Genomic DNA, 27,340 nt, shown 5'->3' with positions numbered 1-27,340 from the left:
ATCATGTGCGTGATGACGTCATGCACGTGCTGACGTCATGAACGTAACCGTCACGTGTAAACACGTGACGTCAACACGCGGCGTTTCGCGCATGGAGCGCACATTTTTAGAGATTTATGCGGGATCCTAGTAATCTTACAAAGACTACGGATGAAAAATTAATGTATATAATCTATATATTCCAAGAGGCATACAGTGTGTGAGGTATCTAAAGGGCTATCACCGAGGTTATAGGGAGGTATAACTAATTAGAAAAGGGGAGGTAGAACTAATTAAAAAAGATGTGAGAGTCGTCCATTGACTGCCTATGTAGGGTGACCAGACTTCACGGTTTTGCCGGTACTGTCCTGGTATTTGGTGCTCTGTCCCCCTTTCTCAAGATTATATTCCCAATGGAAACTGCAGTGGTCCCAGTCTTTTGTAGTCGGTCTTCACAGCTGGCAGGCAGAGTCTTCACAGCTGGCAGGCAGGAATGCACAATCTTTGCACAGAAGAAATTGTGCATTTTACAATTTAAGATAGTGTTAGTTTGTGAAAAATTATAATTTGTGTTCCTTTGAACAGTAACACTTAAACCACCTTCTCTTCCAAACGCTACTGAAATGTAGTGCGTTAGCACCCACTTTCAAAAGTTAGTCCTACTTTTATGTTAGTTGCCCAGTCCCAGTTTTCTACCTTTTAAATGTCTTAACCTAGTGTACCTGCAGCCACTCGTGTAGATAAGCAGTAGGTGTGCCCTTGCATAGAATTCATGCAAAACATAAGAACAGACATCAGAAAGGCATTTGCCAGGTGCTAGCATAATTTGCCCTTGTACTAGCACCATTTTGAAGCGGTTACCATCTTATGGCCTCATAGTACCATTATAACAGTGCCTGGAAAAGGCCAATTCTACATAAAAAAGGCAAGGCTTTGACAATGAGTGTTTTTCCCTTGAGGGGCCAGGGTTTCCGGTCTCATAAATCTTCCTGCCGTGGTACATCCGTGTAAATTAGACCTCCACAGAGCTATTCCCCCAGACGCTCAATGCATGGACGAGGGAGAAAATGACAGCACGCGCACATTCATTAATGACAACACTTTAATAAAATGTACAGTTGTTGCTGGCATCGGTACCAGCAGCTGCCGAGCGCGGACTTAGTGCAAAGTAAAAACATACAGTACAGGAATCAAGGCACCACTGGTGACGGGGGGGGGGAGGGGGAGGAGGTTACAAGTCATACAGCAAACACAGATAAGGAAACCATGCATAGGAGAGAGCTGACGAGAACATGTCCTGGGAGGCAATTCTGCCCACAACCAGGAAAGCTTGGAGGATTCCGGTAGGATGGACGGCCCTTTCAGGGGTTTCCCAATTGTCTGGGGGTAGCAGAAGAGGTCCGATGTCCAAGGTTACCAAGTGAAAAATCTAGACATCAAAAATGAGGAATTACAGGCCACACGTCGCCGATGAGAGGCCTTTTGTGACCTGCAGGAAGAGCCCATTCAGCTTGGAGAGGTCTCCCTTCTTGATACCCAGGCGGGAGTTCATAGACCGGTTAATGGCCAAGGTGGGAGATCACAGACAAGAGACATCAGCAATGAAAACACAGACAGACTTTGGTTCCAAGCCAAGGAGACTAGACACAGAGGAGTACAGAAACCTGCGTAGCCCAATACCACAAACTGAAGAGCCAGTAGGGTCTTTTATCTACTTCTAGGCACTTCTCAACATGTAGGCTAGGTAAACAAGACACAAGAATACAAGAACATTCATTAAGGGTCGCAGAACAAAGAATAATCCACAGGTCAGGCTTCCAAGGGCAACAATGTAGCCACATCCTCTGCCTATTAGGGGTAGCGAAGGACGGCAGGCCAGAGGATGGCTGAGCAGAAGATCAGAGAAGGGCTGGCCCATGGCCCAAGAGAGTTCCTGGGCACCGAAGACGGATTATGGGCTGCTGAAACTCCGAAGAAAGTTAAAAAACCAAGCAAGCAGGGCACTAGGGATTCAGAACACAATGGGGGTTATTACGAGTTTTGAGGTAGCCATGGTGCTATTAGCACTATGGCTGACTCCAAACACGTGTCCGGGTTCCTTGAATGGGGACCTACCGGGTCATTCCAACCTTGGAGGACCCGGTAAATCCCCATTCAAAATACCCATCCCTATTCGAGCCCCCATAGGGCTCAATGGGAATGGGGAGGGAGCTAATAACGGGCCTGTTAATAACGGTTCCCACTAAGGGACCTCGTAATGCAGCGGTAAGGGGTTAACGGCACCGGCATCCTTACCGGCACCGTTAACCCCTTACCACCAGCCTCGTAATGAGGCCCAATATATTCCAGCACGATTAAAGAAAGGGACAAAGGGGCAACGCAGAGGTGCACTGACCGATAGATCTCTCGTCTGGCAAGCAAATGCTCCGCATCCCACGGAGCCACATGTGGCGCAGCTCCACCGGCCTTTCAGAGTAGGGCGTCTACTCCAGAATGCTCCCTAGACTACCATGCCTCCAACGTGGCGGGACCTTGGCTTCAATTGCAAAAGGCATAAAAGTGACACGTGAAAGCAACAGAAGGGAAGCCAGCCCCTGCCCATTCCCAGGCCCCGCCCCCGCGGAGCTCCTCTCCACCCCTGCTCAGAGGATGTTGCACATCCCCTTGCGCTTGGTCTCGGTGGCGGAGATCAACCACCCGATGTTGCGCTGGGCGTAGGGCGGGTAGCGCAAGGTGTTCAGCTTCTCCATGCCGGTGCTGCGCAGAAGGACGCCACGGTGGTGCGAGAAGGTGTCATAGCTGAACTTGCCGTGGTATACGCCCATACCGCTGTTCCCTGTGAGGGAAAGAAAAGTTGCACAAGTTAAGTCTTGAACATTCCACTCTACTGCACATCTAACAAACCAGACAGAGGCTAGAAGCTCCTCCGGCCGATACAGCGCTACAGAGGCCTGGAAGGATATTGAGGGCAGACTCTCCTCTCACTCTCTGAGGGTATAATTTGATAGAGAGGGAAAATGGGTAGTTTGTACTAATTGATATAAGATTAGATACTGTACGTGCAATATGAGTGACTAGGTTACCACCTTTGACCGCGCAATCTTTTGCCTACTGCGCGACTGGACCAGGGTAAGCAAGTCCACAGACTACAATGAGCTATGAAAATGTTAGCGGTGCCTAAAGCTGCATACTTGTGCAACAAAGTCTACAGTCAGGTGATTGCATCTTCCATTTTCCTTCAGTCTTCATAATACAGTTGCAAAACCCTGAGACAATTTCTTTAGGCTGACATTACTTTGCATGCTGGTAGTTGCAGGCTTCCATTCAGGATGCGACAAAAAAAAATACACTCACTCTTTTTGTTCAAAATGTTACAACAACAATTCAAACATTGCCTGGTTAGTTTTTTATGTGATTTGTGCATGTTTCAAGGCATCCATATAAAATTAAGTGTTGTTTTAGCCCCATGTGTTTAATGCAAAACTGAGTTTCTGATAACTATTTTCACAACTCTCTTTTCACCACTTTGTGTGTGTGTGTAAGTGGTCATTACCCTGCATGAAAGTCGGACCAGCTGGGAATACATATGCAGGACTTTCAGGATGTTCAAAAGAATGATAGTGTGAACACTTGTTTCTGCACAGGTAGGGCTAGCAGATAGAGACTGTAGAGCAAGAGTTTCAGCACTCGACTGCCCAGAGCCCTTTCCTGTGTGTAGTGGCAAAGTGCAAATGTGTACTTCTGAAACTCCATCTGCTCTGTGGTCGGAGAGGCAACACAGCACCTGTCTAGTACAGTGAAGTACAGCTTCCCGGCACAGTTGTGTGGTCTGGCAGTATGGGTCATAGGCACTAGAGCTAGAGATGCTGAAGGCGCCACAGCATATCGCCTCACAGCACTTGAGGGATGGCATTGCTGGATTACATTTTGTACCCAAAGACCATGTTTTCAGCACCCTCACAGTGGAAATGGTGACAACAGGCACTTTGGGACTTTATCTGTAAGTCAACGGTGAAGGGATGCATTCCTCAAAACCTGCAAGCGGTAGCTGTGCTTTTAACATTATGATCTACATTGCACTGGGGCGAGACTTTTCGATTTTCTGTTCTAATGTAGTACTTTATAGAGAGCAATTTCAGGGTCCTCGAAATCAACAGAGTGGCTCACCAGTGGCCTCTTTATCGAAGGCTACTTTTAGACCTTTCGTTGGCGACTAGTTCATTTGGACCGGGTGCCATGCAGATACGGGCGAGCCTCTCCAGACGTCACCCTGCCGGCAATGAATCCTCAGGCTAGGTGACCTCCGGAGGAACTGCCAGATAAACCCAGGAAAAACCCTTCCCAGAGGAAGTAAAAACCTGAGTGGAGCAGCACAGAGGGTGAGTGCAGGACCGTGCTGAACGGTATCCAAAGGATCAGGATTCGGAAGAAGTAAGGAGGCAGGCAGATTCAAGGAAGGAGAGTCCCAGATGAATGCAGCAAATGACCAGGCATGGAACTTCCACAAGGAAGGAAAAAGGAAGGGAGGAATTGAAAGGGAGAAGTGGGACCAGTAAAGAAAGAGATGCAGTGTACCGGCGAAAACAGAGCGCTGAGCATGGTAAAGCATTACCGAGTGTTGAGAAGCGTTGAACAGTGTTTGCGCTCTGATTTAGTAAACGCGGCTTGTGCTGTCGCTGGTAACTGCAGGACGACTATGCTGCTCTCTCTGTTTCCCCATGGGACTGCAGAGCGCCATTTTGGAAGAAAAGATGGCACCCGCAAATTCCGGTGCAATCCTCCAGGAGGACCACAGCGACCTGTGTCTCAAAGGTATGACAGTATGCCCCCTCCGAAAGCTGACCCCTCCCGATTTGCCTGGATGCAAGCAATTAAATCTTCGTTAAAGTAGAGGAGCATGAATGTTGGAAGCAGGTTCCCAGGAACGCTCACTGGGAGGATAACCCTTCCATCTATTAGGTATTGAAGATGTCCCCTCCGATAACATGAGTCCCAAATTCTAGCAACTTCGAATTCGACTTGTTGATCGTCTGAGATCCGTGGAGGCGGAGGCTTTGCCTTCCGTGAAGAGGAAAGATAGGGCTTCAAAAGCGAAACGTGGAACACCAGATGTATTCTCTTCCATGTCTGAGGTAAGCGAAGATGAAAGGCAACAGGGTTAATCAGTTGGAGAGCGCTTACAAGGAGGCAGATGTCTGGGGAGGTATTTTGAAGCGAGCCAAAATAAATCACCAACAGAATATAAGGGGCTGTCCTTTCGCTTTTTGTCAGCATATCGTTTGACTCCTTAGCCTTGAGCAGGTGTTCTTTGGCTTGTTTGTGTATTGAGGTCAGGTTGGTGACCCAAGCATCGACAGAAGGGATGTCGGTAGATTCAAATGGGGGTTGAGGGAAAAACTGTAGGATGGTATACCCAAGTACAGAAAAAAGGACTAGACTTCAAAGAGGAATAGTTAGTATTGTTATAGGCAAACTCTGCAATGGGTTTGAGAGAGACCCAATCGTCATTCACTTGGGTGGAAAAACAACAAAGATATTGCTCAAGAGTCTGATTAGTTCTCTCAGTGATGCCATTGCTCTATGGGTGGAATCCAGAGGACCAGGCTCTCTCTATCCCAAACAAACGACACAGTCATCTAGAAATGTACTGACTCCCACGGTCTGATATGATGGTAGAAGGTAAACCGTGTAGACGGAAAATCAGTCAGAAACACATTGGCCATATCGGCTGCTGAAGGGAGTTTGGCCAGTAGAGTGAAATGAGCCATTCGAGAATATTAGTCAATGGTGACAATAAACGTGGTACATCCCCAAGAAGGGGGAGTTTGATAAAGTCTGGGACAATGATTTGCCAGGGTCTTGTGGGTAGCCCAGGTTGATGTAACAACCCAACAGTTTTGTCTTTGGTATGTTCATTTTGAGCACAAACCACACAGGATTGTACATGGTTTCTGACGGATCGGGACATGGCTGGCAATCCGTTGGTTTCTGCTATTGCCGGTATCTGCAGGACGACCAGGCTGCTCATTCCAGGTGGGACTGCAGAGCGCCATCTTGGAAGAAAAGATGGCGCCAACAAATCCCAGCGTAATCCTCCAGGAGTACCACAGCAACCGGGGTCTAAAGGGTATGACAAGCAAGCCGTTGAGATAAGTCGAGCGCATGATCAATGCGGGCCAATCACCTACTGTGAGGGCAGGGCAATCCCCTCTGCATCTGGGCTTTGTGAGGTAACATGAGTAAGACTTGGACACAGAGGTATACTGTTGATTGCTATATGCTTTTATTAAAGGAAATGGGTTCGAAAACATCATGATTTTCCTGAACTCTAGGAGGGGTTTCCCTGCCTCAACAAAACTAACTACAGTCTCTGTCAAGATATCCAATGCAAACATCTTCTGTCCTATGTCCAAAACCCTACGCTGCCCCTAACACGCTAAACCCATCATAAAGTGAAAAAAGGATTAATGTTCTCTAGCTGCCGCTTGGACTGCCTTTCTTCTCCTTACAATCTTTTCCTTTCAAGGGGCTTAATTCTCTTCCCTGGGGTTTCACACACTTGTGTTCAGCAGAGTGGTTTCAAGTTTAACCCCAAAACACCAAGAAAGTATTTCAGTCCTCTTGGTCTTTCAACTACTTTTAAATAATTGGAAATTGTTTGCCTTGTGGAGATATTACCCTCCTCTCTTGGTAGAAAGGGTGTTTCGCTCTCCAAGTTCACAACAAAAGAAAAAGAGACCAAGAAGTTGATCCTTCCCTGCTTGGTCTTTTCAATCCTCCACAAGACTTGCTTTCTTTCCTTGTTTGTATTCAACACAGCTCAGGGGCGAGCCTCCTCAAAAACAAAAAAGGGGCCTGGTGAATTAACCAAGTCTTGCCTACTTGTATTTTGAGAGCAGGCCCCAGACTCATTTAAATTGCCTGGTATACTCTACTTCCACGACTTTGCCAATGTTGCTACACTCTCATATGGTCATATTATTTTCCATTGGAGTATTGGGTCTTTGGCTGCATTTCATTCACAACTTCAGGTGCTTGCCAGGTATCCCCCCCACCTCCTCCGCTTGGGTTCTACCAGGCTTTCCAATTCCTTTCAATTGGCGAGCAGAGTACGCCTCAAAGCGCCCCGGTGTGCCAATCTCCCCGTTTGGCCTCACCGGTCTCTACTGGCTGCTTCAGCATTCTCCCAGGTCTGCGCATTGCCCAGTGGCAAGCTTTGTCTTTTAGCCAGTGCCACATAGGCTCTCTGGTCCTCGCACTTCAGCGGCTCTGCCAGTAGAGCATCTCTTGCTACTTTCTTCCGCTCAGCTGACCTCTGGTCTTAGAGCCTCCTCTTCCCACACGGCCACGATCTTGCCTGCTCTCCGGTTTGCTCGGCGTCCCCCTAGTTTCCCAACTGGCCTTGTGTATGGTGCGTCTCCAGCTACCCAGCTTGTCGGGTGTTTTAGTCTTCCCGGCATTGGTCAGCTGAGCGGAACAACTAGCCTGCACTGTGTGGTTCTCGGCGGGCATGATCTTCACTACTCAGGATCCTTTTCCTCACCCTAGTAGGCCCATAGGAACAAATGTGTTTGTCTAGGGTTTTTAACAGGAAGTTCCATAATACAATATGCCAAATATAGCTGGGACAGCAATGACTGGTGACTATTATCTCACAAAGGGGGTGTTATGACAGGTTGTCTTCTAGTGTGCCATCTTCACCCCAACAGGGTTGGTCTCCTCCATGTGGTCCTCCCACAGATAGCCACCCCCAGGGCTGGAGTCAGGTAACCTCTTCCCTTCCCACATGGGGGAAGACCCTCCCCCGGGGTCTTGTGACGACTTTTCCAGATTCGTCTCAGCTCGGAAATCCCAAACCGAGGCTAGCCAAGAGCCAGGGACGAGCTGGAACCCGAGGTGGCACATATGGAACAAGTTACTTACCTGTAATAATTGTTCTCCAGCATGGGTCTGGCATGGATTCACATGCTCATGAATATTCCCTGTCGTCAGGCCGGGAATTCTCGGTATAGAAAAAAATCAGTATCAGTTTTGTTTCTGATCTGTCTTTCTTAGTAGCAACCAATCACTGGTCTCTGGGTCATACTGCCCCCAGCCAATGACTGCCCTCTCCCTAAACCCCACCTCTGACAGCCATCCTCAGATTTGGTAGCACGTAAAGTGGCAGTATGACCAAGTGAAGAGCCGCAGAGGGGTAGGCGGGAGGGTTCGCATGTGAATCCATGCCAGACCCATGCTGGAGAACAACAGTTACAGGTAAGTAACTTGTTCCTTCTCCAGCATGGGGTCTGGCATGGATTCACATGCTCATGAATAAGAGAATACATAGCAGTACACACATGCACAACCACGGGAGGTGGCAACAGGCTCAACATTAAGCAATACAACAACTCAACATTAAGCATCTCTTACCTCCTCACCAGGCTCACCTTAAGCGAACAGGTTGCGCAGCACTGCTTGGCCGACCCTGCACTCCTCCCTGGAGTCCCGATCGATGCAGTAGAATCTTGTGAAGGTGTGCGTCGACCTCCACGTCGCAGCCCTGCAGATGTCCAGCAGGGGCACACCAGACAGGAACGCCGTGGTAGCAGCGATCGCTCTGGTCGAATGGGCTCTCGACGGCCGGGCAGCAGTCGGTTTGCCAACCGGTGACAGTGCATGATGCAGCCGGAGAGCCATCTAGAAATGGAAGTCTTCGAGAGAGCCTTCCCTTGATTCACAGTCCCAAAGTTTACAAACAGCTGTGATGTCTTCCGAAAACTCTTTGTGCGGTCCACGTAGAACTTCAGCGCTCTAGCTACGTCCAGCGAGTGCAGAGTCCTTTCAGCCGGCGACGAAGGAGACGGGAAGAAAACTGGCAACACCAAGGGTTGGTTGAGGTGGAAGTCCGATGGCACCTTGGGCATGAAGGAGGGGTGCGTCCTCAGCACCACCCTCGTGTCGTGAAACGTCAAGTATGGCGGCTTGCAAGATAGGGCCTGGATCTCTCCCACTCGTCGTGCGGAGGTGATGGCCGCGAGAAACGCTGTCTTCCAGAACAGAAACTTCAACGGTGCCGAATGCATAGGCTCAAATGGGGGCCCCATGAGCCTGGTCAGCACCACATTGAGCTCCCACGCCGGGGCAGGGCCCTTCACCGGCGGGAATGATCGGAACAATCCTTTCATAAATTCCTTCACCAGTCTATGAGACCACAAGGACGCCCGTCCCGTAGTTCTGGTGTATCGTGAGATGGCGGCCAGATGTATCTTGATGGAAGCGTGAGCTAGTCCAGCCTTGGCCAATGACAGTAGGTACGGCAATACTTGGGGGGCTGTAATCCGTAGAGGGTTAATCTTCTGTGCACGGCACCAGACAGAGAACCTCTTCCATTTATGTACGTAGCACTTGAGAGTTGAGGACGTCCTGGCCTTTGCAAGAACCTCTCTGCAGTCAGCCGGGATGTCGTACCCTCCAAACTCTAGTGCTGCAGGAGCCAGGCCTGCAAGTTCAGCGACTCCGGGTTGTGGTGAAGAATGGCGCCTCCTTCTCTGGAACCAGATCTGTCTCGGCCACGCTGGTGCGACGAGGATCATCCTGCACCGGGACCTCTTGAGCTAGTTGATGAGCCGGAGCAGCAACGGCAGCAGAGGGAACGAACAAAGAAATAGGCCGTCCCAGGGGAACGAGAAAGCATCGCCCATGCTCCTCGGCTGGGGGAACCTGCTGGCGAACCTCCGGCACTTGGAATTCGTCGTCATCACGAAGAGATCGATTTGGGGTTCGCCCCCTCTTCGGAAGAGTAGATCCACTTGATCCTGGCGTAGTTCCCACTCATGGCACGAGCGCAGCTCTCTGCTGAGAGCGTCAGCGATCGTGTTTTTAATTCCTGCCAGATGAAGAGGCACCAGAAACATCCCTTGGGCGATGGCCCAATGCCACAGATCCTGGGCTTCCTTGGATAGGGCCGGGGATCTGGTTCCGGCCTGCTTCCGGATGTAGAACATCGTGGTGGTGTTGTCGGTGAAGATCCTCACCACCTTGCCCTTGAGGGATGGAAGAAAGGACCTGAGGGCCCAGAACACTGCGCGGAGCTCCAAGATGTTGATGTGGAGTGATTTCTCCTCCGGGAGCCAAAGGCCTCTCACGTGAAGATCTCCGGAGTGCGCTCCCCAACCTTCCAGGGAGGCGTCCGTCGTCACCGTCACCTGGCGAGCTGGGGTCTGAAAGTCCGTGCCCGCCGACAGATGAGAGCGGGTACCCCACCACCGGATCGCCTGACGGAACATCTCGTTGAGAGGGATCCTGTCCTCGAAACTGCCCGTCGACTGGACCCAGCGGGCGTCGAGGAACTCTTGTAAGGGGCGCATCCGAAGCCTGCAAAGGCGCACCAGATAAATGCAGGAGGACATCATCCGAGGAGGGACTTGATATATCTTACCCTGGCCATGTCCGTGGCCAGCAGATGCTGCACCTTGCCCAGAATGGTCCTGGTCCTTTCCTCCGACGGCGCAGCCAGCCGTGCCAGTGTGTCAAGCTTGGCTCCCAGAAACAGGGCGACTTGCGACGGAACCAGGTGGGATTTTGGAAAGTTGATGGAGAATCCCAGGTCCGTTAGCAGCTGGACGGTCTTCGCAGTGCATTCCACGGCGAGCTCCCTTGTCCTTGCCCGGATGAGCCAGTCGTCCAGGTAGGGGTAGACGTGGACCCCCTGTAGGCGCAGCCGCGCCGCCACCGGTGCGAGGCAGTTTGTGAACACCCTGGGTGCCGACTTCAATCCGAACGGGAGGGCCTTGAACTGGTAGTGCCTCCCTTGGAACACAAACCTGAGGAACTTTCGGTGTCTTTTACGAATGGGGATGTGGAAGTACGCATCCTCCAAGTCCAACGACGACAGGAAATCGCCCTCCTCCAGCTGTCCCAGCACGTGCTGGCGGGTGACCATCCGGAACTTCTGTGCCTTGATGTACTTGTTCAGTCATCGCAGGTCCAGGATGGGGCGCCATCCTCCTGTCTTCTTTTTTTACGAGGAAGTACCTCGAGTAAACTCCGGAGCCCCGAAGCCTCTTTGGGACGAGCTCGATGGCACCCTTCTTGAGCATCGCCCTTACTTCCAACACTAGTTGAGGGACGTGATTTTCCTTCGGGGCCACGGGTGGAACGCAAGGGCACTTCTGAAACTCGAAGGCGTGCCCTCGGGCCAGGGCGCCCAGCACCCAACGGTCGGTGGAGATGGACTCCCACACGCTGACAAACCTCGCCTGCCTCCCGAGCTCCGAAAGGACGGCCGTCGTTGTTGGAGCACTCCCAGTGCCCGGGCAGTCTCTGTGTCTGTCTTGATGGCCTAAAGGGACTCATCAACCGCCTTCCCAAACAGGTTGTTCCTATCGAAGGGCATGTCCAAAACTTTGGTTTGTACGTCCTGGCGGAAATCCGTCACCTTGAGCCATCCTCATCGTCTCAGGCAAATGCCGGTGCACAACTGACGGAAACCGGTGTCGGCGATGTCCGTTGCCACCGTGATGGCGTGGTCCGAAGCAATCTCACCTTCCTGTAGGATTTCAAGGGCCTCAGCCCTTTTGGCGTACGATGGAAGTCCAGCAGAGGGGCGATTTTGAATCACAACTCCCTGTCGTAGCGGGCTACGATAGCCAGGGCGTTGGCCGCCTTGATAGTCGTCGCTGCGGATGAGATTACCCTCGTCCCATCGTGTCTAGCTTCCTGCCCTCACCGTCCAGCGGGGAAGTTGATGTCGAGGCCGATGCCCCCCCAGCTTTCTTCTTTGCCACCGCTGAGACGACCGAATCCGGGGTAGGTTGCGCCCGAAGGCACAAGGGGGCAGCGTCGGGGACCCGGTACTTCTTCTCGTACCGGTCCCTCTTTGCCGGCGCCGTGGCAGGGTTCTTGAGGAGGGCGAGCCCCTCATCCCAGATGTCATCAAGAGGTGGTACGGCGAGGACCGTCTTCCTTTTAGCCTCGCGCCGTTGGTAAAGGAACCCTTCCTTCTTCTGGGCAGAGCTGGAAGAGCTCAGATGCCCTGGAAATCATGGCATGAAAGGATCCAATCTCGTCGGGCGAGGACGCCCGAGCAGGGGCGACAGGGGACACGTCCCGTCGTCGCCTCCGTCGTCATCTGTACCTGTGGTAGCTGTGTCCGTGCCTGTATCATCCCCGTGGGTAGTAGACCGGGGGGAAGGCAGAGCAGGCTGCAGAGGTGGGAGAGTTGGCGTAGGATGCATCCACCTCCTCTTATGCGGTGGACTTTCCGAAGGTCCTGGCTCCGGTTCCCCCGTAGGGTCTGGCTCAGGTACCTCCGTCGGGGGGAGGGGCAACCTTGTCCTTATCTCCGAGCATAAGGACTGAATCGCTGACAAAATGGCCGCCGAAGTGTCCTGCGGCACCGGAAACGACGGGCGCAAGGCTCTTGAGGAACCTCGTCGTCGACACCGTCGCTCTCGTCGTCACCCTCGTCGGGATCCCTCCCGATGGGCTGGGCTTCTTCCATGACTTCAATGAGCTCTTCTTCAGAGGTCGGGTCCGTATCCACGATGGCCACCTGCCCCTTCCCCCACCTTTTCCAACGAGGACTTTGTGGGGGTCTTCTCAATGGGCCTGAAAGACTACTCTCTCTGCGGTGGCAGGGAGACTCTGGGTCCTGAGGTTGCCTCCACTGGCGTAGCCTCCAGAGGTGAGCCAGGGCCGCTGCGACATCCTCAATCGAGGTCTTAGCAGGGTGAATTAAGGCCATTGTCTCCTTCTGTACGCCTGGGGCCTTCACCTTGGGGGGAGGGGCCGAGCCACGCTCCCCCTCTTCCGGAATCTTCGAGATCGACCGGGGCCTCTCCAGAAGCTTCATCGGGTTCTCAGACTTCCACTTACCCGATCCAGAGCGTTGGCTCGTGGTTGATGACGCCGGGGAGGATGAGCCCTGCCTGGCAGCCAAGGAGCCTGACCGTTCGGCGCTCCCGGTGCCCGCGGACTCGCGGTGCTTGGCCTTTTGTTGAGCCCCCGTCGCCGGGGTGCCCTCACAGGACTTAGAAGACCGCTCGGACTTCTTTTTCTTCTTCTCGCCTGACGGGCTCTTCCCTTCCAGCCAGTTGGCGAGACAGAGGTGGCGATCCTTCATGGTCCGCTCTGACATGTTCCCACAAAACGCACAGTCCTTCTCCATGTGCGTCTTGTCCTCATGGAGACAGTAGAGGCATAACGAATGCTCGTCCTCTTGAAAACATTCTGAAGCTGGCATCCAGGGCAGGTCCTGAACAGCTTCCCGGGCGTCGAGCTTCCTTTCTCGTGGGCCATGTCCGGGGTAGGCCTCGGAACTTCTGGAATCCTCCAAAAGCGTCACTCGACGAAATCTTCACCCTTGAGGGGCGTAGAAAACTCCGAAACGGATTCCCGTTGATCGGATGTAGAAACGGTGGAGCTTGAGGCTATTTAACCGAAAAAATGAGAAAAATCTCCTGGAAAAGCGTGAAAACGCAGCAAAAGCTCGAGAGCTACAGCACGAGGACTCCCAACACTTGAACGTGCGATACAAATCTGAGGATGGCTGCCAGAGGCGGGGCTTAGGGAGAGGGCAGTCATTGGCTGGGGGCAGTATGACCCAGAGACCAGTGATTGGTTGCTACTAAGAAAGACAGATCAGAAACAAAACTGATTTTTTTCCATACCGAGGATTCCCGGCCTGACGACGGGGAATATTCATGAGCATGTGAATCCATGCCAGACCCCATGCTGGAGAAACCAATAATTAGATCATGGTTAGTCAAGCCCCCAAAGAGCAGGGAGATCAGGTTTAATGCCATTTAACACCTCACTCACTCCCACTGCTGAACTCCCAAGGGCCTGAGATAACTAAGGCAGTAAGGTAACATTTCACAAGTTCGGTCCATCATCAACATAGAACTGAAAAGGTTTGAGCCCTGAAACAGGCTCTCTTCATATGGAACCAGCTACACCTTGTGTGCTTTAGCAACACATGCAATTGAATCATCATTGAATTGTATTAGGAGTCCATTATCCTTTGACTGGAAATAGGAAATGGGGGGCTTTTCCTTTGCAAATAGTATTTACTCCCAGCCCCCTTGTATATTTGAGAGTTTTCTTTGTGCTCATTTGCTTCCCCATGCAATGTAGCATCTTCATAGGTGTTTGTTACTCGAGGCAGACTCTTAGACAAGGTAATTCTTTTTTGTTGGAAGATTTACCCATAAAGGACTAAGATCTGCTGCCTGGAAACCCTATAGGAATGTGCACCCTCACATCGGAGACTCAGACTACTAGTAATTCATCCAGACTGGAGCAGGTTGCACAGAGGGGCTTATGGGTGTACAGGTATAGCTTTGACATGAAAGGTTTGTGCATTTCAGCATCCAGTTCATACAAATTGCCACCAATCGCATGCGCTTTTATCCATAAAACCCGAAGCTGGCACCATTCTTACCGATTCCCCCAAACGGCAATGTAGGCACCGACATATGCATCATCCCATCGTTGCCACAGAACCCTCCACTGCTCGTCCTCGCCAACACTGCATCCACCACCTGCCACCCAAAGAAGAGAAAAAGGAAAAAGGCAGATTAGCGAATTGGAATTAAAAAGGCTCGGCGCTTCAGAGTGGCCAGTACTGTTGGGTCAACCACTTAGCTATTTACCCTCACCTTTTGTGTTTATTAGTGGATTTTGGTATGGCTAAATATCACAAAAATGTTTCAAAACCATTACTGAATTTGAAAAGATATAGATGCAAAACTATAGATGACTACCTTTCTGTATCCAAATTATTTGTGATTGAAAAGTACTATTTCCAAAGTGCAGGCACTTTTGTCTAGTTTCTGCTATGCTACATAGGTTTATGTGGCAGGGCCTTGTGAAGAGGGTCTGGGAACCCTTCACAGCCGGGGGTGGAAGGTATTCCAGGGAGAAATCCAAAGCCAGTCCTTTCCATGAGGAGGGCAGTGGCAGTTGAGAGCGTCTAAGTTCCTACCCCCCTCGTGCCAGCATGTTGTTGTGCAGTACTCATTTCTCCCACACTATGCCCCATGTGCAAAAAAGCTCGCCAGGCTCTTCCTGTTTCTTGTCGAGTTAAGGAACTTGACTTGAGCCAAAGCATGCAGCAGAGAGCGAGAAGCCCTTCTGCGACACAGTCTGCAATCTGAAATCAGAGGCCTGGACCCAAAGAAGTCAATACAACCCTCCTCCAGCAACCAGCACTGGTAGCGTTCCTCTTCTGAATGGAAAGATCCAGTGGCGTGAGAACAGGCAGACCAGCAACTACGCTACACCCAGCATAGCTGCACAATGCTCTCCAACGCCATCAGAACATACTGCAGCCACCTTTTGTTCCCTAGACACCATGGACTAAACGGGGCAGTGGCCCCCAAGCAAAATGCACTTACCAGAGGGGAACCCAGGACCAAGCCCTCTAAAAGGGACATGAAGATTGAGCACCTCGGGTTGCCATCATTGTGCCACAGACCGACACAGAGGAAATGGGCAGGGTTTAGCTTGCTATTTCACAATTCTGCTGATTGTGTCACACTCCAGGTGGGGAAAGGCAGGGATAGAGTGGATAGGGGAAGTAAACCGATAGCAAGAGGAGCGGGAACATAAAAAGACAGGAAGGAGGAAGTGGTGGGTTGTTCAGGTGAGGTCAGTGGTGGTGGAGGTGTCAAACCAAGAGACCAGCAACAGGAAGAAAGGAGAGCTGGAGTATGGAGGTGATTTCTGGAGAACGTGAGGTATGTGAGTGCAAGTAGTACTGTGGTGTGAGTGTGCACATCTGTGCGGCGAGGGTGATTAGGTGAAATAGGGTAGAAAGTGAATTTGAAGTGTATGTCTTTGGTGAAAGGAGCACGTCAGAGTAGGAATTGGGCGGAGTCATACTAATAGCAGGCAGGAAGGAAGGAGTGGCAGTGTGGAGGAAGGAATAGTAGTGTGGATTTGGGAGTAGCAGTGTGGACGAGGGAGTAGTAGTGTGGAGGAGTAACATCAAAGGGTGGATGTACGTCCAAGAAGGAGTGAGACACACTGAAAGGGCAAAGTAGGAGAGGAGAGAGAGAGGAGAGGCGGGTAGACTTGCAGAGGGTATGGTATGGTATGATATTGTTTACTTAAATAGCGCCTATACACAGGTGTTCAAAGCGCTCAAGGATGGTGGGAACATGGGGAAAAAAAAACAGTCGCTCAGAGCCCTTGGAATTCAGAGATGATATTAGTCTCCACAAGCAGAGAGAGTGCGTAAAAAGTACATTCAACAGTTTGGGGGACAGCAAATCGGCCTTGCAGTGATTCTGCAGTTCTAAATAGTGCAATTAAGGAGTGAAGACAAGGGAGAACAGACATATGATCTTCGGCGCGGTGCGTACGGATCGAGCAAGTGCACGGAGGGTCACAGGAGGGGTGGATGATCAAGTGCACCCGGTCGGTTGAGACTGGGGTAAGTGCAGAGAGAGACACTCTTGGGTTAATTTCTCAAGTGCATTGAGTGGGTAGGGTGTAGGGCCCAAGGCAAGTGCGAGGGGGTACCGGGGACCAGTGAGACTCTGAGGTACACCCAGCGGCCAGTCATCATGCTGTACGGAGGAGGAGGGAAAGAGGGAAAAAGCAAAGCACTATGTTACAGGGTAGAGGGAGAGAGAAGGGAGAGGAGAAGAGGACATTCTTGAGTTGCTGGAATTTAAGGAGATCTGGCTCAACACGGAGGGTGGCAGGGAGGCTATTCAAGAGGGAGGCCAAGGATAAGTCTTGTGGTTCTGTTCTGGATGAGTTGTAGAGGGCGCAGGGCAGAAGAAGGTGAGGTTCTGGAAGAGGGTCTTGCAATAGTCCAGCCTGTATAGAACCAGGGCTCTGGAGACAGGGAGCATCTGGGGGAAAGTGAGAAAAGGTAGAGTACCTCTGAGGAGATGTAGCTGATAGTGAGACTTTTTAGAGATGTCTGAAATGTGAGGAGAATGGGAGAGTGGAGTCGAAGATGACCAAGGTTTCTTGCTTCGCATGTGGGTGCGGGCGCAGGGCAAAGGGAGACCGGCCAGTGAGAAAGTGGGAGCAGGGGTCCCAATGCAAATTATCTCAGTCATAATGGAGGGAGTGTCGAGAGAAAGGTAAGGAGAGAGGGGAGAGAGAGAAAGAGGGACAGACAGGGAGACAGAGAGAAAAGTGAGTGCATTTGTAGAAAGATTGAACCAAGTAGGGTGTCTGCAAGGAACAATACCAACACCCTTTAGAAAACTAAACTTGGTAGCATGGGAAAGCTAGTAAGTCCCTGAGGGAGTTTACTTAGATAAGGCCCCGGGCCTTTTGGTGGACATAACAGTTAATTTAGCCTATTCGTAAACAATTGTTGTCTACTAAACTGGGATACGGACATCTGGGTTAGGCAGGAGTGGTTTTAAAATGAGAGAGAAAAAGTAACAGCCATAGGACCCATTGAGAATATAATTAAAACCTTTGGACCATCTCTGTGGCTTGGAGTAATTCTTATGTCACCTGTGACATTTATCAAAAGACAAAGGTGGGGACCCCTTCATGGGCATCTGGGGTGAGTTCAATATATACTAAACAGAGAGGATGCCCTAAGTGCTGAAATAATTCAATAAATGTGTTTCAGAAAGCGCATGGTGAGGTCCCCAGCATGCGCTTTCTGAAACACATTTATTGAATTTTTCAGCACTTAGGGCATCCTCTCTGTTTAGTATACCTGTGACATTTATAACAGTCAGCATAGCACTTTAAGTAACTTGAAGGACAGTGTGTATGTCAGCAGGATTCCATCATAGCATCTGATGGAATGCATATATGTGAGAAACATAACTTAACAGTAATAGTTTCTTTGAGGCTTGTATCTGTTTGAGTAATATTCTATGCATACTCTGTCATCAATTGGTTGGTGCCAAGTATTACAATGTGTTTATCTGGAGCTAAAAGTAGGATGTCAACATGGTTGTTTCTGTGACAATATCCCTGCACTACAGGCACAGGGTAGTCACCATGCTTCAGTGAACACCCTAATCACTTTGTTTAATGTTTTGCTTGTGTGTAAACTGTAAGGTCAGTTATATATATTGTGACTATGTCCCCCACCCTAATGCCTTAGTCTTTGCAGCACTTTATAAGAATATGTATCATAACCTAGCATGTGGCAGAGAGGAAAAGGAGACTGTCGGTGGAGAAGGCTGCCTTCTATAGAATAATTATTCCAGAAGTGGTATACTGGGGCTCCCCAAGAGCCTCTCCCTGATGCCCAGCCAAAGTGCCCGGGTATACCTCATACCAGCAAGAAGAGCCACATCTAGAGTCCTATTGTAGAATGTCATAGTCTGTAAGCATGATGCAAGTACTGATCATTAAAGACAAAAATGGACAAATATGCTGTTTGCAAATATGATCACAGAACCAAAGACATACCCACATTAGAAGGAAGACTACCCTTCACCAAGAAAGAAGGAGTGCCGGAGCCCCATGACTTAAAGAATTGGTTTGCAGACTGGCAAATGTGGGTTCTTTGTTGGTTGCCACCTCCGAGTCAGGTGCCTGCCATGATGTGGCCAACTGACCCCAAGATGGCAACTGGTCCTTTTAGGATATTGGCCCACTAACTTGCTGCCTTAAATGCCAATGAGACAAAGCTAAACTATCGTAACAATCCACAACTGAAACCCGTGAACAGGTTAGAAAGGACAACTGGGTACAAGGCAGGACTAAACCAGCTGCCAATACCAGTCAGCTTTTGGAGTTATAGGAGGGCCCAAACAATCACAGAGTTACTGGGCTTGTTAAGATTAGCCACACTGTTTACAAAGAGGCTCAGACAGCCCAGTGCTGAGGGAGTTTGGAATTCGTCTGTGAGTGAAGAACAACATAGCGAGAGAGATGAGTATAATGAAAGATCAGGTGGCGAAATGGAGGAGCTTCAGGGAAAGGTTGGCTGAGTTGGAAGAGGAGAGAGAGAGAGAGAAGAGAAAAGAGGTGGAAAATCAAGGAAAGGTTGGTTGGAGTTGGAAGAGGGAGAGAGGGCAAAGGAAGTGTAGTAGAACGGCAGGGAGATGTTAGAGCTGAAGAGGGAGTTAAAGAGATGGGAAGAGACAGTGAGAAAGAAAGAGTAAGAAAGAGATAAAGATAGAGAACAAGGAAGAGTGAGAGCATGTGAGAGAAAGAGCGAGACAGTAGAAGAGCACATCCAGGATTGAAAAAGGAGAGAAAGAGGAAGAGGCAAAACAGAGAGACTGGACAGTTTTTATGTAGCCAAGGAGAGACTCTTTCCCATGGCTGACTGGAGGGTCTAACCCCCAGACCCTGGCCTGATTTGGTGAAAAGCCAGAGAGAAAGAAAGGAGCAAGCATTGCTGTGGGCTAGGTATCCAGAACCTGGGGAAAGAGCAATAGTCATTGAATCTGCATTTACTGACAGTGCTGGAGCCCATGACGAATGGCTGCAACCTGCCAATCAGCCCAAAACCCATGGGGAAGAAATCAACTGTCAAACCCGATAGCCGCAGGACTGTGTTGAGAGTATTGTTCATCCTACTGCTAACCCAGGAGGAGTTCTGCAAGACGATTAAAGAAGGATACTGAAATCCTTAAAAAACTTTCCAGGAACTGTGAGTGACTTTAGTGAACCACCAAGGATGATACTACTCTAATACCAATTGTTAATTAGACTAAGGAACCTGGAATCAAGCCTTTGATCCTACTATAGAGTAGGGTTTGTTTTGTCCAACCTCTCTCACTGATTTTATGTTTTGTCTGGATATTTGTGTAGCTGTATCGATATATATCCTTGCTGTGCAATAGCTACTCTCTGTTAGATTACATAGTGCCTCATTACAAGTTTGGTGGTATTCCAGTGGTAAATCTGCCGGAATAACACCAAACGGAATTACTTACCACTTGTTGGTCTGAGCGGAATTACAGCTGGATTACAAGTGGTAGCATGGCGGTGTTAATCCCCATTTACGGAGTCCATAGGACTCCGTGGGGATTTCGGGGAATTATAGCAAGAGGTAATTAAGCAGGTTTGGCTGTTTCTTGGTGGTAGGCGGCAGAATTACCTCCAGCATTTCGCTGGGGGTTTTTCCTCCGCTTCACCACCAAAGTAGTGGTATGGCAGTGCAGTACTGAAGTTGTAACAGAGTTGGAATACAGTCTAAGTTCTCATTACAGTAGGGCAGTGTGGGATAAAGCACTGGTAATGGAGTGATAACTCGGTTACCACTACATTATCAGCGTTTCTTCTCACACGGCTGTGCTTGTAATGAGGCCCATAGACCTTACTCTAACTCCTGTGTTTGGGTGACAATAAACAATAGTTGTATCCTCCTTATTACATGGATACCTGGTGAGTATTGACCTCTGACTGTGCACCTATTGCTGAAAGCGTTGCTTTGTGCCCCAACATTTTATTGCTTCATCACCCCCAGGCCCTTGATTCCCTTGCAGCACTCCTTGCTCCCTCCCCGGACCCGCTTCCTGGTTCGCCTTCCTCCAGCCTCTCGGCCCACTGACCCTACCCCGATTGTTCTGTGTGACCTTGTTCACTGGGTCTAGAGACCAGTGTATGCCCACAAGCTCCACTTTCCACCGTGGATGCTTGGCGAGTAGTGACCTCTGCCTGTGCCCCTATTCCTGAAAGTATTTCCTTGTACCCCTACATGTTATTGCTTCATCGCCGCCCAGGCCCTTGATTCCCGTGCCGCGCCCCTTGCTCCCTCCCCGGACCCACTTCCTGTTCCCCTTCCTCCCGCCTCCCGGCCCCTGACCCTACCCTGATTGGTCAGACCTCTGGTCCTATCGGATTCTTCTAGGGCAGCCCTGCGGCGAAGGGGGCGAGGCAAAGGGTGGCTCCTACAGACGCGGCTCCAGATTGTATCAGCAGGTATCCGCAGGAGAAGCGAGGAGCCAGTAGCCTGCCGTCAACCAGCACCAACCAAGAAAAGTAAGTGTGGCAAGGGTGGGGACTGAAGCAATTACTTCACTCCAGAAAGCCCTACCACCCCTACTTAAAAGTTCTACTGTCTTAAATCGTACAGCTACATAACAAGGTCAAGCGATATTATTCGTACCCTAATAGAGTCACTGTGTTAAAATTTTTAATTTAGAAAGTGTGCCCAACAGCATTGAGTGTGCCCTAATAGTGTCACTGTGTTAAAGTTAGGATTTAGAAAGTGCTCCAAAACGTCAATGGGTATGCCCTATCAGTGTCACAGTGTTGAATCTTGCATCTAGATTGTGTTCCCAACAACATTGAGTTTTAACTTAGAAAGTGTGCCCAACAACATTCAGTGTGCCCCAACAGCGTCACTGTGTTGAATTTTGCATCTAGACTGCTTCCCCAAAAACATTGAGTGTGCACTAATAGCGTCACTGTGTTGAATCTTGCACCTAGATTCTGTGCCCAAAAACATGGAGTTGCCTAATAATTTCACTAGGTCATCCCCTAGAAACCTTTTACTGTGTTGAAGTTTGAATTTGGAAAGTGTGCCCAACAACATTGGGTGTACTTTGATTGCGTCATTGTGTTGAGTCTTGCATCTAGATCGTGTCCCCATCAACATCAAGTGCGCCCTGGTAGCGCCACTGTGTTGAAAATTAAAATTAGAAAGTGTTCCCAACAACATTGAGTGTGCCTAAGAATCTCACTGTGCCGTCCCAAAATCTTCACTGCGTTGAAACCTGCAGCTGGAAAGCGTGCCCAAACATTGAGCGTCCACTAAGGTTTTATTGTATTGAACTGTGCAGCTGCATATTGGGGTCAAGCGATATGGAGTGTACCCCATTAATTTCACTATGCAGCGAATCCACTGTGTCGAGCTCCACTTCTTGATATTACAACCAAGCCCTAGCTGCGCCCGCACCTCGCCATGAGTCCATCCCGCCCAGCTAGGTCCAGGGTGAGAGCCTCACTCTGGTGTGCCTCCCACCTCCCTCCCCTTAATTCCTCCCCCACCCATCTCAAACCATTCCACCCTCCACCATGATCTCACCCCACCCCCTATCCAACTCCCAAGCCAGAGGAGCCCGATGGCGCGCTAACCATCTGAAGACCTCTGTTCCTCCCGTCTCTTCCACCCACCTGCCTCCCAGCACCCCCTGACCACCCTTTTCTCCAGAGTCCGCCCCTTCCCACCACTGAACCACCCACCCACCCTCTCAGACCCACCTATACCCCCACCCTCTGCCCTTTCCTCCCGTCGACTCCCACTAACATTCCCCACCCACCACATTCCTTCCCCTCCCTAAAAACAGCACGTCTCGCCCTGGCAAGAATAGGGTCTGCATCTCCATCGCCCTCCGACCCCCCTACCCTCTCACACACACCAACTCCAATGAAACCCCTGAAAAAAAAAATGAGCCTTGTCCCCTTCAATCTCCCACTACTCCTCACCCATCCTACCTCGACCCATCCCCTCAATCTCTCACCCCCTACCATCACCACCCTCCCCCCTCACCCCGTTTCAAACCCCTCTCCCTTGACTTCTCGCCCATCACACCTAGCATCCCTAAATCCATGTGATTCACCCTTGAATCCCCAGCACCAAATCCCTCTGCCCAACTGACCACCCGCACACACCCATCCAACTCCATCCTCCCCATGCCCACCCCGTCCTCTGGCCTGCCTACTCTTCCCAACCACCATCGACCAGTCTGCATCTTTCACCTCCCAGATCCCGCTAACACCCCACCCCACCCCCTCCCTCCCTCCCTCTTACTCCTACCCCTGACCCACCCCGCCACCGTCCCCAGCCACTCACCCGAATCCCCCCACCACCCCTACAACCTCCAGGACAACCCCCCCCCCCATTCTGAAGTAAGATGCATCCTTTTTAATGCCCGCTCTGTAGCAAAAAACCGGGACAGCATCTTTGACCTCCTTGCCTCTGACAATCCAGACCTAGTCTTTATCACGGAAACCTGGTTCTCTGACCACTTTGCCCATGTTGCTCATGAAGAATTCCCTTCCATGCCCCCCTCCCGCTGACTACTCCCTCATCCCACTCAATAGACCCTCTAAAGCAGGTGGAGTAGCAGTTGTTTTCAAATCTCACTTCTCCGCCTCACTCGTCGACTGCCAGACAATCACTCCTCCTTGCGAATCGCTTTTCGTCAAACTATCACTCCCCCTGACGTTCTCCCACAGTTTCCTAATCATCTACAGACCCCTCCGGCTATGACAGACATTTCACAACCAAGCTCTGTGATTCTATAGTAGCCACCATCCAAATAAACCACCCCTCTCTCACTCTTCTAGGGGACTTCAATATCTGGCTTGACATTCACACCAACCCCATGACACACTCACTGGTCAACTGCCTTGATAGGCTTAACCTCCGCCTTTACATGAATGGCCCAACTCACTCTAAAGGACACACCCTTGATGTCATCTTTAGCTCCTACGACCAGATACATCTAACCCCCCCTGTACCTCATCTGGTCTGATCACTTAATTGCCCCTTTCACCATCCACTCGCCTGCCTCCTTGCCCAGCCTTAAACCAGCTGCCCCCATCCGCCGCAAATGCTGGAGGAAACTAAAGATCCTCCCTGACCTAGCCGAATCTCTGCTTCAAATACTTTCCTCAACCATCCCACGTAATTAACCCTTAACCATCGACTCTGACTCCTGGCTCAATATCTCACTCACCCCCATTTTCCAATCCTCCGCTCGCTGTGGTCCTTATCCCAGATAGTTTACACCAGAACTGAAGATTGCAAAACGGAATAAATCCCTCAAATGCAAATGGCGGAAAAGTAAAACCAACCAGAGTAGATCCACCCTCGCCCTGCACCATCACCACTACAAAGCCAAAATCCGAAAAGCTAAAAAAGCCCACTACAATTATTGAATTCTCAACTGTGAAAACCGCAGCAAGGAACTTCACAAAATAATTTCTGAATTTGTCAAACCGACCTGTAACAACTTCTCTTAACAACAAACTTGCCCTCCTGTCCCCGCCTCATAATTCGTTCACCCTACCAATCACCCTCCCGCCCACCATGGCAACAACAACCCTACCCATCTTCGACTCATTCACACCAATCTCGAGAGACACATTTCTCAACCTCTCTGCTCAGAAACCATCTGGCTCCCCACTTATCCTCTGCCCCGCCTCAGTCCTCAAATAAATATTCTTATCCACCTGCGCAGGAGAGCACACAAGAACCATCCTTAATGACTCCCTCAGCTCGGGAATCTTCCCCGAAGCCTTCAAAACTGCACATGTCAAGACTCTAAAAAAAACCTTCCCTCGACCCTAAAAACTACCGCCCCATCTCAAACACCAGGTTTCTTGCTAAACTCATCAATCGAAACGCATACTCCCAACTAAATGCCTTTGTCAAATCCAACAACCTCCTGGACCCTGCACAATCAGGCTTCAGACCACAACACAAATCCGAAACCACTCTGGCCTCAATCTGGGAAGATCTTAAGATCACCGCGGACTCTGCGGGATGTGCTGCACTAATCCTCCTAGACCTCTCTGCCGCCTTCTACATAATTAACCACTCAATCCTACTTGACTGTCTCCACTCCCTAGGAATCCATGGAAACGTTCTCAAAAAATGGATAGCCTCCTTCCTCAACAACAGGAAACAAATAACCCTCCTCTGCACCTTTGCTTCTGTCGCCCGACCAGTTAATACTGGAGTACTGGAGTACCACATGGAGCATGCCCATCAGCCCTCCTGTTCAACCTCTATATGTCCACCCTCCCTGGATTAATCTATCCGCAAAATATCCTGTGCCAACTATGCCGATGACACCAAAATAATCCTAAAACTCCTCAACTCAGATTCCAACTCTCAGCCCGACCTTGCACCTTGCCTCCTTGACATTGTTTGTTGGATGACTACAAACCACCACCTCCTAAACCCCACTAAAACCGAACTCATGGTGTGCGGCAACACCAAGCTTCTCCCCCACGCTTTACCTTGGCCCAGATCCATGGCCAATCCACCCACCACCTCAGCCACAGTAAAAAACCTTGGATGCACTCTCGACTCCGACCTAACCCTCTCTTGCCAAATCAATAACGTCTCTAAATCCTGCCATTACCACCTCAAAATTCTTAAGACACATTTTTCCCTACCTCTTCTTTCCTAACAGACTTGCCGCTGTTCAATCTATTATAATGTCGAGACTGGACTATGCTAACTCCCTCTATCTCGGAGTCCGGGCATACCACCTCATTAAATTACAAAGAGCACAAAACACTGCAGCCAAAACGCTTCTAGCACTGGGCCCAAGAGACCACACCTCTCCAGCTCCCAGAACTCTCCACTGGCTCCCCGTTGGACGAAGAGCCACTTTCAAAACCCTATGCATCACCCACCGAGCAGTGCACAAAACCGGCCCTCTATACCTACAAAACAAGCTTAAACCCTACCACCCACCGCGCATTCTAAGATCAAGCTCTGCCCTCCTTTTAGTGATAACACCAACTCAGTCAGGATAGGAGGATCCTCGTTCTCAGCCTTGGCCCCCACTCTACGGAACTCGCTTCCACCCCACATCCGACTCACCGAAGACTACTTGTCATTCTGCTAACTACTGAAAACGTGGCTCTACCCATTACACCAGTGACCACCCAAGATATGTCCAAACCCCCAAGCAACTGAACGAAAAAACACACACCGATGCTGTCATACCTGGTGCACACCCACATGATATGACATAATGGATGGATCAGAGGGAATGATTGGAATGAATGGAGTAAACGGAATGAACAGTCACAGTAAACAGAAATTCAGAGTTGATCGAACAGAGAAAATAAAAGAGTAAATGGAGACTATGGAACGGATAGAGTGACTAAAACGGATAGAGTGAGTGAATCGGACAGAGTGGATGAAACGGAAAGAGTGCGGAGGGTGCAGATGTTGCAGATGGCGCAGATGGTACAGATGTAGATGGCGCGGATGTCACGGAGGGTGCAGATGTCACGGAGGGTGCAGATGTCACGCATGTGGCAGAGGTTACAGATGTTACGGTTGGTGAGGATGGAGAGTGGTTGAAATGGACAGAGCGGACAGAGCAGATGGTGTGGAGTGGATGGAACAGATGGAGTGGATGGAACGGTTGGAGTGGACGGTACCGATAGAGAGGATGGAACCGATTGAGTGAATAGAACGGACGGGATAGATGGAACAGAAGGAACGGATCGAACAGATGGAGTGATGTCTCGGATAGAGTGGATGGTGCGTATGTCACAGATGGCGCGGATGCCGCAGATGTCACGGATGGTGCAGATGTTACGGTAGGTGCGGATGGTACAGATGTTGCGGATGGTGTGAATGTCATGGATGGTGCGGATGTCGCAGATGTCACGGATGTTACGGTTGGTACAGATGTCGCGGATAGCGTGAATGTCGCAGATGTCACAGAGGGCGCGGGTGTCACAGAGGGTGCGGATGCCGCAGATGTGGCAGATGTTATGGTTGGTACGGATGGTACAGATGTGGATGGTGCGGATGTCACAGAGGGTGCGGATGTCACAGAGGGTCCGGATGTCACAGAGGGTCCGGATGTCACAGAGGGTCCGGATGTCACAGAGGGTCCGGATGCCATGGATGTGGCAGATGTTACAGTTGGTGCGGATGGTATAGATGTTGCGGATGCCACAGAGGGTGCAGATGTCACAGAGGGTGCGGATGCCGCGGAGGGTGCGGATGCCGTGGATGTGGCAGATGTTATGGTTGGTGCGGATGGTACAGATGTGGATGGTGCGAGTGTCATGGATGGTGCGGATGTCACAGAAGGTGTGGATGTCACAGAGGGTGCGGATGCCGCAGATGTCACGGATGCCATGGATGTGGCAGATGTTACGGTTGGTGCGGATGGTACAGATGTTGCGGATGTCACGGAGGGTGTGGATGTCACGGAGGGTGCGGAGGTTACGCATGTGGCAGAGGTTACGCATGTTACGGTTGGTGAGGATGGAGAGTGGTTGAAACAGACAGAGTGGACAGAGCAGATGGTGTGGAGTGGATGGAACAGATGGAGTGGATGGAACGGTTGGAGTGGACAGTACCGATAGAGAGGATGGAACCGATTGAGTGAATAGAATGGACGGAATAGATGGAACAGAAGGAACGAACAGATGGAGTGATGTCACAGAGGGTGCGGAGTCACAGAGGGTGAGGATGTCACAGAGGGTGCGGATGTCACAGAGGGTGCGGATGACACAGAGGGTGCGGATGTCACGCATGTGGCGGAGGTTACGGATGTTATGGTTGGTGAGGATGGAGAGTGGTTGAAACGGACAGAGTGGACGGAACAGATGGAGTGGGGTGGATGGAACAGATGGAGTGGATGGAATGGTTGGAGTGGATGGAACGGATGGAGTGGACGGAACAGATGGAGAGGATGCAATCGATGGAGTGAATAGA

The 27,340-nt window shown here is 50.4% G+C and overlaps 1 protein-coding gene across 6 annotated transcripts in view; it reads right to left on the bottom strand.

Annotated features, from left to right (window-relative positions):
- Window positions 1-1,063: 1,063 nt before the first annotated feature.
- The window catches only part of ALDH3B1 (aldehyde dehydrogenase 3 family member B1), a 710,542-nt gene continuing 684,265 nt past the window's right edge, over window positions 1,064-27,340 (bottom strand). For all 6 annotated transcript variants that reach the window (XM_069628929.1, XM_069628928.1, XM_069628930.1 and 3 more), the window contains 2 exons: window positions 14,405-14,504; window positions 1,064-2,815 (listed from right to left, as the gene is read on the bottom strand). In XM_069628929.1, coding sequence (XP_069485030.1) covers window positions 2,622-2,815; window positions 14,405-14,504 — 294 coding nt within the window. In that variant the 3' untranslated portion in view covers window positions 1,064-2,621. The remainder of the gene's footprint in view (window positions 2,816-14,404; window positions 14,505-27,340) is intronic.

Source organism: Ambystoma mexicanum, chromosome 12, assembly GCF_040938575.1.
Source record: "Ambystoma mexicanum isolate Mex_15411 chromosome 12, UKY_AmexF1_1, whole genome shotgun sequence".
NCBI lineage: Eukaryota > Metazoa > Chordata > Amphibia > Caudata > Ambystomatidae > Ambystoma > Ambystoma mexicanum.
The sequence above is the reverse complement of the archived record's forward strand: the minus strand, read 5'-3'. Positions and strand labels throughout refer to the sequence as shown.